The following is a 16,480-nucleotide window of genomic DNA, read 5'->3' on the forward strand; positions in this document are numbered from 1 at the left end:
TAACTCCTTCTGCAAACATCTGGACTGGCTCCGTTTCTAGTCCTGTCTAGTTAAGAAACAGTATAAACCATAGCTCAGTTTGTAAAAACTGTTTTATCAAGCAAGTCAACAAAAATTTGGCAGAACTGCTCAGTTCTGCAAAGCTTAAACAAGAACTACAGTGTCATGATCCTTTTTTCTCTTTCAAATATTGAAAAGAAAAAGCAAAGAGGAACAGGACAAAAGACTTATTAAGATGGACGCTGCAATGATGCAAAGAAACTCTAAGAGCTTTCCTCCTCCTTCCTACAAATGCAGTTCCCAGATAGTATTCTGTTCCCTTCCCCAGAGCCTGTTCTCTCCTCATTCAACTCTCAAGGTGATTTCCTGAAGACAGCCAATATCCAGTGGGAGCCCACAGATGTAATTTTGGGATCTGTGAATTGTCCAGACTCACTTTTTCTTTTTGTTATGAGGATAACCTATGTAAGAGAAGTATCGAGTCACTTGATTCACATGCCCTTTCTGAGTCTCCCTCTGGAACAGAGTAGCAGGAAGACCTTAGCTGTTGCTACCCAGTGAGAAAAGAACTGAGGTGGATCTGACTGGAACTGACACCCTGGCACCTAGAGAAGGCCCACGTCCCGTGACACAAAGTGTGTAGAGAAGCACCCTGAGGGGGTTCGAGGGGAGGCTCTGGGATAATAACGGCGTCACCACAGACTCCAACACAGGACATGCAGCTTCACAAGGCTGCTCTGGCGGCGGTCAGCATCAGTCACACCACCCGGCAACTCAGTTAGAAAACAAACTCAGCTGTCACATGAAGGTAATGTCATAATTTGACTCTTACTAGGCTTGTCTGTTCTGCTTATATTTAATTTCTAAATTTGTTTTGGTATTACATTTGTACAGGAGCTCTAATTAAAAGGATGCTGTACTTCCTTTTATAGCTTATACATTTAAGTAATATGACAATAAAAACACCGAGGCAGTAAAAAAGGTCTGTGGGGTGCTTTTCCCCTTTAAAGAGTTTTTTTCCAAGTCTGCAGAGCTGCACCTGAGGAGACATCTGTGACCTTTCCTCACTCAGCAAGGCGAGAGCCACTCCAGCCTGTTCATTCACAATCTGACACGTTTCCTTAATTAGGAATCTCATATTCTGGGTTTGGTTTTATTTTGTTTTTTTAGGACAACTGATTCTGGAAGGCCACAAGTTGCAAGAAGCTCTCCACGAATCAATGATCCACAAGTTGCAAGAAGCTCTCCATGAATCAGTGACTGCAGGTACTGTGGTTCACACATTGTCGGGTACAGGTCAGCTGAAGCCAGCGGTGAAGCCAGGGGCTGGCTTAGCACCACAGTCTCCACACTGAGCAGCCACGTGACTGCCTGCTGTGCCACAGCCGGGCAGGGGCACACGGCAGACTTGACCAGCACCACTACCCTGACGCCTGGCAGCACGGACTCAGGGAAGGAGCCTCTGAAAGGAACCGTCAGGACAAGCAGGACAGGGAAGCAGGGTGAAGCCTGTCTTCATTCTCAAATACGTACGCCATGTATTTCAGATTCAAGTACAAGGCAGCACCACCCTCGGTGCTCAGTGCTGCAGGGCCACTTGACCGTTCTTGAGAAGGAGGAAAGTGAGGAGAGAGGACTTGGGTGAACGCAGCTCTACTGAACAGTAAAGGCCAAGGGATCTTCCCTAGTGATGCGTTTCTTAGTTAATAACTAAGGTACACTTAGTAGTAAGACTTTCAGAAGTCAGACATTTAAATCAAGCTCCCAAGTTAGGCATGGTAAAGAAGTGGCTCTTCTTCCTTCCTTTTTGCTTACAAGATTATTTCGACCTGTTTCTGAGCTATGCTGGGTGTTCAGCCCCAGACAGTCAGCTGTCCGGTGTTGTGCACCATCACCATACAGAATGCCATCCCCACCTACATGTGCGAAAGCCTGGCTTTGTAAATAGTAAGCAACTGGGTTTTCTGGAAGACTAATTATTCAGAGTGGAAGCAAAGCGTATTTTAATACAATGTGGCAAAGAACACAACTTCAATGCGAGCTGAAAATTGACCCAATGGAATAACCTGCAGCCTGTCAGTAGAGACGTGCTACAGACTCCACTGGGCAGGGACAGACGTCGGGAAGGCTGGGCATCAGAACAATTCCATGTCACCAGAGGGGTAACCACAACTTCTGTTGTACCCAATCTCTTAGGGCAAAGAGAGCATTCTTAAAAATGACCTTAAAAATTCCTTGGGTTCAGGGTAGAAGGGCACGAAGAGATTTACCCGAATAACTGGATACTCACTTGAGTTACTATTTCCTGAAGTAGTTTAATGTCTCTTTCTCGACACCCAGTGCTCTCTTCCAGCTGGAGGTGAAATGCTGGAGAAATGGACTCACCCACCACTTTTAATCCAGAAATGCTGAGGAAGGGAAACACACACACAAGCATAAATCCTCTTCCGAGCTCAGATTTCTCACATATAAATAATTTTACAAAGTCTGCATTAATGAATGTGACAGAAACTTGGGACTTCCATGGGAAACATCATGTGGTGGGATTCCAGATCTGACAAAGGGAGGTAAAAACGCACGCTCTGGGCAGTGCTTCCTAGTCTAGGACACCCTGCAGCACGGCGGGGAAGAGGATTCCCGGTCCCGCAGGACCCTCCGGCTCACATTTCACAGAGAACACGTGCGTCATCCCCAGCCTCCCACCAGACGGTCTACATGCCTCACCCACCTTGGCTGGGGCCACCCCCTCCTCAAGGGGCCCCTTGCAGGCCCACTCAGCCCTGGGCCTCTGCCCTGCCGCTTCCTCTCCTCACCTGCTCTCTCCTGTTCTTGCACGGCTAGCGCCAGACACGCCCGGTCCCAGGTCCAGGGTCACTCCTCTGAGGGCCTCCCTCATCACCCACTTTAGGGAAGTGTCTGCACCATCATTTTCTATTACTTCTGTTTCCTCCATGGATAACATATTATAATTGATAATGCTGCTTCCTTATTTGCTAAATCTTTAGTTTGTATCTTGTCTTTTATAAACTACAGGGATGATTTCTGACACTAAAATTTTATATTTTGGTCACCAACAATATATTTAGGTTGTAAAGCTGTCTTCTTGTGTACATGTTTAATTTTAAATTTTTCTTGAATTACGATGATTTTCTTCTCTCTTAGGATTAACAGCACAGAAATCTGCTGTTTCTCAGGAAGGAAGAGAGATTTCTTTAGGGGTGAAAGCCTGTATTTTCAAATGATTATTGCAGTGTTATGAGAACTGTAGGCCATATAATTTAGCCAGGTATGGTTTGATTTCTGACCTATCTCCTAGGACAAAAATAGTGATACATGTCTATTTGAAATTGGGCTAAACATTTTAAATGGCTTTCATTTAGTCTGCTTTACCTGGAAAGATCTGCTTTTCCCTTAGAATGAAATGAGCACAAAAAGCACTTGTTAGCATATTCGATTCTTCAAATATGTTTAGGACTCAACAAGCTTTTACTGAATGACTACCTGTGCCGAGTATCACATGAAGTGAGGAAGCTAAGCTCACCTGCCTTTCACACCACCCTTGAACATCATTAATTTGTGTCTACTTTCTTTAAATGTAATGCATCACACTAGGATCTCTCAATAAATCAGGCTGCAGATTTGTATCATGGAATCTCAGACTCTAGGGCTTCTGGAATATGGGGAAACCTTACAGATCAGTTGTTTTACTACTGTAGAAACTAAGAAATATGCTTTCAAAACCCATTTCCTAGGTGAATTCTGAATGTGTTAAACTTGTACACAAAGAAGTATTAATTGTTTTAGGTCATGTACTCTCAGGGAGAACTTAAAAAATTACTTTTCAAATTGCATTTCATATGAATTAAATGGCCTGGATTTTCTTTGATACAAACAAGGCACCTACAAGCCCAACTGAGCTTACTATTCGATCAAATGGGCTCATCTCACATGTTAGGTGGAGCAAGTTGGTGAGAGAAGGAATGAAACAAAATGCTCTCTTTCTGGCTGCCTGGATGCTGAATGTTGCATTAAAGTTTAACTAAAACCAAACGGACAGAGAATTATAACTTGAGTTCAGAAAGTTAGAAGCTGTGTTTCAGAGCCTGTTATACTTAAAAAAACGTTTCTGGAGAGCACATTATTTACCATATTACTTTACCCATTTTACCAAATGGAAATACTAAACACTGGTCTAGGTCCTAGGGATAGAACAATCAACAATTCAGACGTGGTCTCCATCATGTGCTTAGTGTGGGGAAAGCGCTGGACATGAATAATTATCTGTTAGAATTTAGGGGCTCTTCAAGATTCCAGCAAGGACCCAAAGTAGCATAGGCCGCTGACTTCCTCTCCCAAATGCAACCTCAGAGATGAGAGAAGCAAATCACTGATTAGAGGAGACTAAAAAAAATTACTTAGAACTGAACACTGAAAATACTTACTGCCTTTGAAATGTTTATCTTTAAGCTATTTATTGGAAAATAATAACACCAATAACCTAAATGTAAAAAGCTAAACAAGAGTAAAAAAACACAATTCAATGAAACAAGAAAGCAGAAAAATAAGGGAAAAAAATCAATCAAAGAAAACAAAATATGAGTAACAAACAAAATCAAACTTAAAAAAACGTGCTGGGCAAAATCCTGGAAAGATTATCATAAGAATGAAAACGACAGAAACAGAAAATAAAAAGGGGAAATAATACAGACACAAGAGAGAGAATCACAGACTACACCCAGCCCAAAGGCCCCAAGTCTAGAGAGTCTTACAGAGGAGTCCTGCTCAACTTTGAAGAAGCAAATAATCAAGCCTGGTCTTATACAATGGCTCCATAATGCAGGGAAGTGGAAAAACTGCTCAATACTTTATTGAGGCTACCACAACATTGATTCCTAGGTTATGTTAGGTTGTTGTAACAAAAGATTATAGGCCCATTTAAATTATAAATATGGATATAAAAATTCAAAATCCTAACTAACAGTGCAGAAAAATATACTGTAATCAAGGAGGGGTTTACTCAGGAATGCAAGGATGTTTTAACATCAGAAAATACAGTCATCCCTCGGTAGTCACAGGAACACTGGGTAAAGTGCAGGAGTAGAGGTGGGTTTCAGTAGTTTCAAGTGTACATGAGAGGTGAGGATGTGGAGAGGGCATAAACAACTCTGGAAAAAGACTGGCTACAAAGAGAAGCAGAGCAATGGGCTAGTTGCTAGAGGGGAGTATGGGGTCACGGGAAAGAAGAATTTAAGACAAGATAGGGCAGAGTGTACTTGAATGCTAATCAAATGACTCAGGAAAGGGGAGAGACTGAAGAGAAAGGAGAGGAGACAACCAAAGGCACTCGGTCCTTAAGAAAGGAGAGCTGTGATGGATGGAGGAACGTTTCTTTGGCTATAACACGAGGGAAGACTGGTTCGGATACCCGCAGGTGTACAGGGTTGTGAGGGAAAATGAGGGAGTTCCCAAGTGACAGCATGAGGCAAGGCTGTCAGCTAAAAGTGGGTGGAGTGAGACAGAGGGTTAGGGATTTTGGAGAGAAGAAAAAGTGTGAGAGAGCTGGGAAAAGTAGAGGATTGGACTTAAAAAATAAACACATTAACACTCATAGAATAAAGGGCATCTGAGGTAGGTGTTCATGAATTGACAGTGACTCCAATGTGCTAGGCTGAGCTGGTTTATTAATATTTCATAAGCCAATGTAACTGGAAACAATAATATCTCTCTACCACAAATCATGCAAGAACTTTTGTTAGGATCATAAGTCAGACCCAGACTTCAATTATTTCTCCCCCTCCTTTATCTGGAACATCTGTGACCTGCTTATTTATTAACTGTCCTTTTTAGAAAAGTTTCTAGTTTCCATATCTGGCAATAGGGATAGGACTTCCACGACTGAGAAGGCAGGTTTCAACTTGGAAAGGCAAAAAGAAACCACAGGCAAGGTGAGATCATTTTCTGTAAGATAAGAAATCTGCCTGAAGATGTCACTAGCCTCAATGTTTTTCTCAATTCTAGAGGAATCTTAAAGAACTACTCTTGTGTAGTTAAAACAAAAGTAAACAGAACACTCATAAGGTTCACTTTGATTTCACTTGTTTCTTTTTCTTGAAGTAACTTAAAAAAATGAGTAATTTTCTAAAAAGCAGCATGGACAGTATGAACCCACTGTCATCTAATTACATCCTTTTACCCGTACAGATGTGTGGGAATTCTCCAGTGTTTATGCTGGTTATTTCTGGTGGCAGCATGTTGTTATTTCTTTTCATCTTTGTTATCTTCTGTACTACTGTAATATTTTACCAATGAGCTTGTATCATTTTTAGAAAAACAAAGTTATGATTTTTTAAAACAATGACAAAATGGATGCTCTGGTTTCACACACAGAGACAAATTTGAATGAACTGTGTTTTTGGTTTCTTAGTTGCAATTTAGACAAACTGACTCAAGCCTATTAAATGCACTGAAAACCAAAGAGGTGACACTCAAAATTTTTCACAAGTTGTTTAAATGTTGTGCAGATAAACTTTTGAGTTGGTTGAAAATATATAAAACTCACCCTTGTAAAGCTTTATGAATTCGTTTGCACTTTTCCTTCAACACTGCAAAAATACCTGAAGGAAACAAATACATTTGATAGTACATTTGGAAGATTGGATATACTAATCTAAAAATGTTTTTCAAGATCCAGTTCATCAATTTAAAATGCAGCAAATCCTTCTGCCCACTAATAACACATAAATAGACAGCCAGTAACTCCTCTGAAGGTCCCCAACTTTCATCTGTGGCATATACTAGCTGGCACCTGCTCACCCAACTTTCAGCAAAATCTGGGATAAAGTTTTCCACAACAAAACAATGGCTCTGTTCTTATTAAGATACTATAAATTATCTGGCCAAGAACAAAAGGGTACAAATATATTAAATATTTCTGGACCCTAAACAATTTGGGAAAAAAATAGACACTGCAGTCATGTTTATGATCTCTTCTTGATATTTTCACTTTCTTTTAAGGAAAATCCACAAACTGAAAGATCTGAGGAGACAGGAGTGGCAGGGTATCTGACAAGTATATGAATGTGCACACAGAAACACTCACTTTTACTGATTCTCTGAATTAAAACCAATGCTGAATCTTTAGAAATTTATAAAATTTAAAATTACAAATACCAGGCCTGCTTTTCCATTTTCCTTTTAGTCTTTGGTGAGGAGGCGCTATCACAGCCCAGAACCACATTTTAAATTGAGTCAACTGCCCATTAAGCAAGTTTTAATAGTTGGTAAACCTGTATGGCCTCAGCACCAACTCATGAATCAAAGGCTGATGGGGAAAACTAGACAACAGTTATAAAATTATAAGTACCAAAAATTAGCATACTTCAGCTAATTTCTCAAAAAATCCCGATAAACTAAATGATGACTGGCCCAGAGCTAGTCCCTCCTTTTTCTGGCATCTCTGCCCACCAAGGGAGCGAGCTTTGCTTTGGCTCTGGCTTCATCTCCAGAAACATGAGAGAAGCTCTAACCCGGAAACCCTGAGGCAGGGACAACTTCTTCACCATCATTTTTCCCATAAATTGCCAGATAATGTAATTCAGAGCCAGAACTTTGTCTGGGAAATCATTTCCTCCAGCTAATTTCTCCAAAAAGGCAAACCAGCAGCATGGCTAACATGACTTGAAATATCTTTGATTTCCTGGGTTTAAAGGTTATACCTGAATTTTCTTCCATGATGTTGAGGGCCTCAATTGCAGCAGCAGCTAAGAGGGGAGGTAATGAAGCTGAAAAGCAGTATCCCTGGCCGGAAAGTCGCTGAGAAGAAACAAACAAGTTATAAAACATAAACACTTTTTTTGTCTCTGTTTTTCTTTGGCTAAAAAATCTAAAGGCACCAAATCTCTGCACTCCCTACCAAATAGCACGTACAAATGGTGAGGTGCTAAGACCCAGGCATGTACAGAAGTTATGTAACAAAACCAAAACTTTTTTAGAAAGGGAGATAATTTCTAAATGTAAATATTTTGAATGATTCTTTAACAAATCTACTTCTAAATAAAAATTGTGTGAAAAACTAAGTTAGAATGAAATTTTGTAATAGCGGTTACATTTTTAGTTGACCAGTGGAGCAACGGGTTTCAGTTTTTGCTTTTGTTTTTAAAAAGAACCCACCTGATGGTCAATTACGAAAGACCTGCCACAGCAGAAACCCCCAATAGAAGCAAGTGAATTCTCCATGTTGGCACTGATAAGATCAATATCATCAATCTGTCAGAAAAGAGGGACAGTGGGAGTTATTTCTCAATTTAAAGAAAAGGAGGGGGAAAAAAAAAGGCCAATGTCAATCCTAGAGACAAAATTTCAGCACTAATGTCAACATCTGGATTCAAACTACCTCCTTGAAAATAAAGGGTAAGTCATACAAAATCAATTGTTAAAAGGACCGATGTTTCATAGCCCACCTCTGAAGATGTCTCACTTTATACGTTTTTGCCATTCCATCATTCATTGACAATTTATTCACAGTGGAAGAGCTAGATAAAAGATGAAATCTAAAGTTGTTTGATACTAAACATATTCAGAGGTACAAGATAAGATCACTTCCTTGCTAAAACAGTGGTCTCAGCTGTCCTTCTCCATAGAAGGTACTTGAGATAAATAAAAAGAAATCTATCAGGGTTTTGAGCACTTTGGAACAAGTACTACATTCCATTTACCTTTTCCACCTTTTCAAAAATGAAATCAATTTATCCAAACATGATGGCAATGGGCCATCATGGGCTCTGACCAAAGTGGACCAACTGGGCAGTGGATGAACCTAATGTGCCCACTGGGCTCCTGAGTACCCACGACCTTCTCAACGGCTCAGCACTCCTTTGGTCCTCACCGTCTGCTCCAGCCCCCAGCACCAAGTTCCATCCTGCATACAGTAGCCATTCTGTAATTACTCACTGATGGCCACAATAATTGACTGGTCAGATCACATCTGGTGTTTTTCCAAGTGTTCCACAGATCCAACAAGGAAACCTGCGCACTCTTCTTCTTTTTTTTTAACCTTTCATTATGAAAAATTTCAAACATATACAAAAGTATAAAGAATCCCCATCACCAGATTCAATAATTATCAACTTACGGACAATCCTGTTCCACGTATAAGCCCCCTACTGCCCTCTTCATTTCTTTGGAGCAAATCTCAGACTTTACATGTTTTCATCTATAAATATTTCAGTGTGCATTTCTAAAAGATATGCCCTCTTTCAAAAACATTACCACACTTAAAAAATGAAAAACTTCTTAATATCAAATACTGAGTGTTCAAGTATCTCTGTCTCACAAAGCTTGTTTGTCACAGTATTTGTTTGAATTAGGGTCCAAATAAGGTCCATACATTCTGCACTCTTACTCAAGCCATTATAAATACTACCTCTGAGACAACTGCTGGAAGCAGTGAGAAAACTAGAACAGTGAAATTAGATAGTGCTTTTTCCTTCTTTAAAATTTTCATGCCTTAAAAATTGCTCTGGTGTAAATTTTACTTGAATTAATTTCCATTTACCTTAAATTCTTCAGTGCATTTCATTGCCAAATGTCAGTTTGTCTTTGAAGAGTATGCTTCAGTCAACTTGGTGTGATAGTCATTCTGCTCTACATTTTTCTCTAGGTCTGTATGGGTAGAGGGATGCAAATAATCTAAGGTGAGTTTATATTTTATAGTTCAACATTTTAACACAAGCTGCAAAACTTTTATGCACAAGATTTGGAGAAAAGCTTCCTTCACATCAACCACACAGCGGTGGGTAAGGGCAGGTTACACAGTGGTCGGTGAGGACAGGTTCTGCAGATGGGCCCACACTGTTCCTCTCCGAGGCTCTAGGAGCAAAACCCACTAAGAGTAGGGCTAGTTGAGGCTCATTTCCTTTCAGCAAGAGAAAACATAAAAAACTCACTCCAGTTGTCTGGGACCTTGAGCGGCTTTGTGAATCCATGCTGGTGGTATTTCTAATATATATATATATAAATCACCCCCATACACACAAATAACAATACAGAATTTTAAATATTAGAAAGAACATCTTTTCACTGCTATGATACTTTCTAAAGGACAACTTAGAGAATTCTTACTGATTTTAAAGAAAAAATGGAAGGCAAATTTAACTGTTTCTAGAGAAGAAACACGGAAAGCTGGGATCAAATGTTACCGTGTAAACAGAACACAAATTCTATGATTAGCCACTGAGTTCCAAGGGAAGATGGGGACCCTGGTCTGGCTGACCCAATCCTCTGTGGGCTCAGTGAAGTGACAGACACCAAAGCTGCATCCTGCACATCGATGAGGAACACTGTCTTGTGCCCATGAAAGCTGCCCAGCAGGATGGAACTGAATGGTTACTATATGAAGGAATGTTCCAAAAAAGGAGAGCTTACATCGATTCCAAAATGTTCAGTGACTCCTCGGCCATGCTCCCCCAGGACTCCAAACGAAAGGCTTTCCTCCAGAAAGATCCTTGCTTTATATCTGTATTTTAACTTAACCTAAGTGGTAAATAAACACAACTTTAAAATACTGAAAATTCATAAAATTCGTATTTGTGAATCTGCCTACTTGCTAAAATTTATTTGTAACCTCCAAATCAATACTTAGGGCATATTTGCAGGGTGGTGAAAAACTTTGAGTCACCTGAAATGCACCTTCCCAGCTGAGTTAACGGGCTACTGCTTCAGCTTATACTGCAAACAAGTGTCCTTTTCACATTCTGTTTACTGCCACATTTTTCGCATTTTGTGCTTTTCCTTGTGATTCTGTTGTTTACAATGGCCCCCCAGCACAGCGCTGAAGTTCGGCCCAGAGGGCCTCAGCGCAAGACGGCTGTGATGCGCCTTACGGAAAACATGCGTGTGTCACATAAACTGCACTCAGGCCGGAGTTAGAGCACTGCCGGCTGGGAGTTCAATATGGCTACGTCAACGGTGTACACTAAATAAGGTGTCTTTACCCAGAAACACATATAAAACAAGGTTATGTACTGAGTAACTGATGAAAACGTGGTGACTAGAGGGTTGCAGAAAACTAACTCTGTATTTGCCCTAGGAGCAAAAGTTCAGTATTTGGTAATTCAGTATTTGCAGCAGGTTTATAGAACATAAATATATATATATACACACACACACACACACACACACACACACACACATACACACATATACACACACACTTTATAGAACATAACTACCATGAATAATGAAAATTAACTGTACTTTAGATGCTCTAAAATGATTCAATTTAACTCAGTAATATAGACAGCACAATGCCAATTTTTAAAGAAGGAACTGTTAAGACACTATGAGTATAGACATGTAATCTATCTGTTAAATACTGGTCTGATTATACATAAAAACTCCTAGGGAAATGTTGTAAATATTCTTCCCTCAGAGGCACTATTCCAATTTAGATTCATTTTTTTAATCCAGAAAAAGTTTTCATTAATATGTTTTTTAATCTTTTTTTTTCCCCCTTTGTTTTCCGGCTTATAAGAAAGTCCTTTCCCATCTAAGGTTTAGATGCATATTTATCTATATGTTCTTCTAATTATTTCATAAATTTTTTGGTTTATACATTGGGAGGCTGAACATATGTACAGATTTTTTCCCCCTAGTGTTTAATTGATTTACCCCTTTATGATATGTATGTGATAAGTTTCACAGTTGAATTAAAATACAGTGATTATCAACCACTAAATTTTTATATATATAACATGAGAAGTTGGGCTCTTAAATCTTTCCATGGCTCATGTAATCTTCTCTTGTGCCAGAATCATAATTTTTTTTTAAAGTTTAATTTATTTATTTATTTATTTATTTATTTATTTATTTATTTATTTATTTATAGCTGTGTTGGGTCTTCGTTTCTGTGCGAGGGCTTTCTCTAGTTGTGGCAAGTGGGGGCCACTCTTCATCGCGGTGCACGGGCCTCTCATTATTGCGGCCTCTCTTGTTGCGGAGCACAGGCTCCAGACGCGCAGGCTCAGTAATTGTGGCTCACGGGCCTAGTTGCTCCGCGGCATGTGGGATCCTCCCAGACCAGGGCTCGAACCCGTGTCCCCTGCATTGGCAGGCAGATTCCCAACCACTGCGCCACCAGGGAAGCCCCAGAATCATAATTTTAATTATTAAATGTTTAATTACTATGATTTTTTCCACTGAAACTATAGAAATAATGCACAGAAATATATAAGATGGGTTGATGTCTCATATCATGCGTCTGATAATTTATTTTTTAACCATCAAGATTTTACAGGCTAGGGCTTCCCTGGTGGCGCAGTGGTTGAGAATCTGCCTGCCAATGCAGGGGACACGGGTTTGAGCCCTGGTTTGGGAAGATCCCAAATGCCGCGGAGCAACTGGGCCCGTGAGCCACAACTACTGAGCCTGCGCGTCTGGAGCCTGTGCTCCGCAGCAAGAGAGGCCGCAACAGTGAGAGGCCCGCGCACCGCGATGAAGAGTGGTCCCCGCTTGCCACAACTAGAGAAAGCCCTCGCACAGAAATGAAGACCCAACACAGCCAAAAATAAATAAATAAATAAATAAAGAAGCTTTCATTAAAAAAAAAAAAAGATTTTACAGGCTAATCTTGTGAATCAACATCAAATTGGGAGAGGGGTCCTCACTGGGCTTTTACCTGAATTTTCATTAACAATGAACAAACTAATTTGGGGAGAATTACATCTTTTCAATACTAATTCTTTCCCATCCATTAATAAGAGGTATTATATGAGTGAGATAGTTTCTAAAAACCATGTTTTAGAAAATATTTAATAATATTATCCCAGTACTGGAACACAAACAGACAAGTAAAACAAAACAGGAATCCTTTTGTCAAACCCTAATTTGTATACTGTAATTTTACATACTCAGTACTTTAGGTACTTGATCTGTTCCTACACTTTACATTTTGTTTCACTGGCTGTATATTTGCCCATCAGTACTGATTTATTATTGTACTCCTGTAACATACAGTTCTAACATCTTGTGGCCGACTATCTCTCCTACATTATTCTATTCGTCTTTGACACTCACAAAAGGAAGGAGAGGAAAACAAATCTCTTTTATTGACATTTAGGATGTATCTAGATTTCCTCAAGAAATAGTGAAAAACTTAAAAAATAAGATATGAAACCTTTATTTTGAATCCCTATTCAATTGATGGACTCAGAGATTCAGATTTTAATGGTCAAATGCAATGGTGGTTTATTACAGGAAAATCAGTGTAATACACCATACTAATAGAATGAAGGATAACCACATGATTAACTCAACTGATGCAGAAAAAGCATCTGACAAACCCCAAACCTCTCATGAGAGAAGCATTCAACAAATAAGAAATAGGAGGGAACTTCCTCAACTTGATAAAGGGCATTTACGGAAAACCCACAGCTAAAATCATACTCAATGGTGATGGCCTGAAAGCTTTCCCTTTAAAGAGCAGGAAGGACACTCACTCTTGTCACTTCTAGTCAACACTGTACTGGAAGTTCTAGCCAGAGCAATCAGGCAAGAAAAAAAAAGAAAAGCATCCATCCTTGGAAAGGAAGAAGCAAAACTAGCTCTATTCACAGATGACATGATCTTACATACAGAATAAGATCCACAAAAATACTGTTTCAGCTAATAAGCAAGTTCAGCAAAAGTTGAATGATGCAAGATCAATACACAAAAGTCATCTGTATTTCTATAATTAGTAGTGAACAATCCAAAAAGGAAATTAAGAAAACAATTCCATCTATAATAGCATCAAAAAGAATAAATACTTAGGAATAAATTTAACCAAAGAGGTACCAGACTTTACAGTAAAAGCCACAAACAATACTGAAAGAAATTGAAGAAAACTAAAATAAATGGAAATACATTCCATGTTCATCAATGAGAAGACTCAGTATCATTAAGATGGCAATACTTCCCAGAGCAATCTAAATATTCACTACAATCCCTATAAAAAATCTCAATGCCATTTTTTACAGAAATGGAAAAGCTGATCCTAACATTCAAATGGAATTTCAAGGGACGCCAAATAACCAAAACAATCTTGAAAAAGAACAAAAATGGAGAACTCACGTCTTGATTTCAAAGTTTACCACAAAGCTACATGAATTAAGTAATTAAGCATGGTACTGGCATAAGGCTAGACATATAGACAAATGGAATAGAACTGAGAGTCCAGAAATAAACCCATATACCTACAGTCAACTGATTTCAACAAGGGTGCCAAGACCATTCAATGGGAAAACAATAGTTTCTTCAACAAATGGTAAAGGGACAAATGGATAACCACATGCAAAAGAATGAAGTTGAATCCCTCTCTCACAGAATATACAAAAATTAAGTCAAAATGGATCAAGGACCTAAAATAAGAGCTAAAACTATAAAAATCTCAGAAGAAAACATAGGGTTGTATCTTCATACCCTGGATTTGGCAATGTATTTCTTAGATATGACACTAAAAGCACAAGCAACAACAAAAAACTAGATAAATTGGACTTTGCCAAAATTAAAAACTTTTGTGCATCAAAGGACACTATCAAAGAAATGAAAAGACAACCTATAGAATGAGAGAAAATATTTGCAAATCACATACCTGATAAGGGTCTAGTACCCAGAATACATAAAGAACTTTACAAAAAGACAACCCAGTTTAAAAATGGGTAAAGGACTTCTAGAGGCATTTCTCCAAAGATATACAAATGGCCAACACAAGAAAAGTGGCTCAACATCATTAGTCATTCAAGAAATGCAAATCAGAAATGCAAATATACTTCACACCTACTAGAATGGCAAAAATTAAAAAAAAAAAAAAGTATACATTGGTAAGGATGTGGAGAAACTGAAACCCTCCTCCATTGCTGGTGGGAATGTAAAATGGTACAAGCCACTGTGGAAAACAGTATGGCAGTTCCTCAATAAGTTAAAAATAGAATTACCACATGATCCAACAATTACATTGCTAGGCACATACATGAAAGAGTTGAAAACAGGGATTCAAACAAATACTTGTACATGAATGTTCACAGCAGCACTATTCACAAATGCCAAAAGGTGAAGCAATCCAAATATCTGTTAACAAAAAAACCAAAATGTGATACACCCACACAATGGAATATTACTTAGCTTTAAAAAGGAATGAAGCGAAGAGTAGCCCCTGCTTGCCAAAACTAGAGAAAGCCCGCGCACAGCAATGAAGACCCAACGCAGCCAAAAATAAATAAATTTTAAAAAAAAGAAGAAAAAAGGAATGAAGTACTGATAAATGATGCCACAAATTGGATAAACAATGAAAACATTATAAGTGAGTGAAGCCATAGTCATATATTATATGATTCCATTTATCAGAAATATCCAGAATAGGTAAATCCATATAGACAGAAAGCAGACTGGTGGGGGCTAGGGGCAAGGAAAAATGCAAAGTGATTGCTTAATGGGTACTGGGTCTTCTTTGGGAGTGACAAAAAGGTTTTACAACTAGCTAGTTGATGAGTGCACAACACTGTGCACGTACTAAATGCCACTGAACTCTACACTCTAAAATGGCTAGTTTTATGTTATGTGAATTTCACCTAAAAAAAAAAATCTCAATAGTCATGGTTTCTAAAGACAGTGTATTGTATCCCCTTTTAAAAAGCTGAGTTTTACAAAATACATATTATATGATTTCATTTATATGAAATTCTACAAAAAGCAAAACTACAGGAACAGAAAGCAGATCAATGGTGGCTTGCGGCCAGGAATGGGGTACTGATTACAAAGGGGCATGAGGGACTTCTGGAGTGACAGAAATGTTTTATATCTTGACTGTGGTGATGGTGATAGGGGAGTATACATCTGTCAAAACTTATCAAACTGTACTCTTAAAGTGAGTATATTTTATTATGTGTCAATTATACCTCAATAAAGTTGGTTTTATAAAACTCAGTCTTGATTACTCTTTAAAGGTCAGGGTTGGCATTTAATGTTAATCTACTTCCCTAGTATGATCAGAATGTGCTTATGATACCTATTAAGCAAAGCAATGCAGACATTATACATTAAAAATGGTCACAAACAAAAGGCATAACTGCCAAATAGTCTGAATACTAAAATAATAAATAAACATGGTTGCTCACCAATTCTGGAAGAGGGCAAATAGTTCCAGTATTCATATATAACCCCTCGACTACAATGAAACGTCGAGTTACACGAGCCTTGCGAGGACTCTTTAAAAGAAAAAAAAATAGATGTTTTAAATTTCAGTAACTCCAAATACAAAATCTGTTATATGCTCTCTAGCACTTTCACCCTACAAGATTTATTCACCAAGATAAATCAACAAATAGATAGACTAAATCAATTTCAAGCTCAAGGTTTGAGATCCTGTTATTTTGAGATGAAAAACAGTGCTTTCTTCTCTCAGACATGTTTTCAGGTCACACAGTCAACTAGGAGGCCTCACACACAA

At 38.8% G+C, this 16,480-nt stretch overlaps 1 protein-coding gene and 1 pseudogene across 1 annotated transcript in view; one reads left to right on the forward strand and one right to left on the reverse strand.

Annotated features, from left to right (window-relative positions):
- The window catches only part of LOC103015218 (dihydropyrimidinase-like), a 99,013-nt gene extending 96,716 nt beyond the window's left edge, over positions 1-2,297 (forward strand). Inside the window, exon 2 of the mRNA XM_057539519.1 lies at positions 1,171-2,297. Within this exon, the coding sequence (XP_057395502.1) occupies positions 1,171-1,179 (9 nt within the window). The 3' untranslated portion in view covers positions 1,180-2,297. The remainder of the gene's footprint in view (positions 1-1,170) is intronic.
- The window catches only part of LOC102998165 (serine palmitoyltransferase 1-like), a 61,621-nt pseudogene that overhangs the window by 4,412 nt on the left and 40,729 nt on the right, over positions 1-16,480 (reverse strand).

The sequence above is a fragment of the Balaenoptera acutorostrata genome, unplaced genomic scaffold (assembly GCF_949987535.1).
Source record: "Balaenoptera acutorostrata unplaced genomic scaffold, mBalAcu1.1 scaffold_534, whole genome shotgun sequence".
NCBI classification, from domain to species: domain Eukaryota; kingdom Metazoa; phylum Chordata; class Mammalia; order Artiodactyla; family Balaenopteridae; genus Balaenoptera; species Balaenoptera acutorostrata.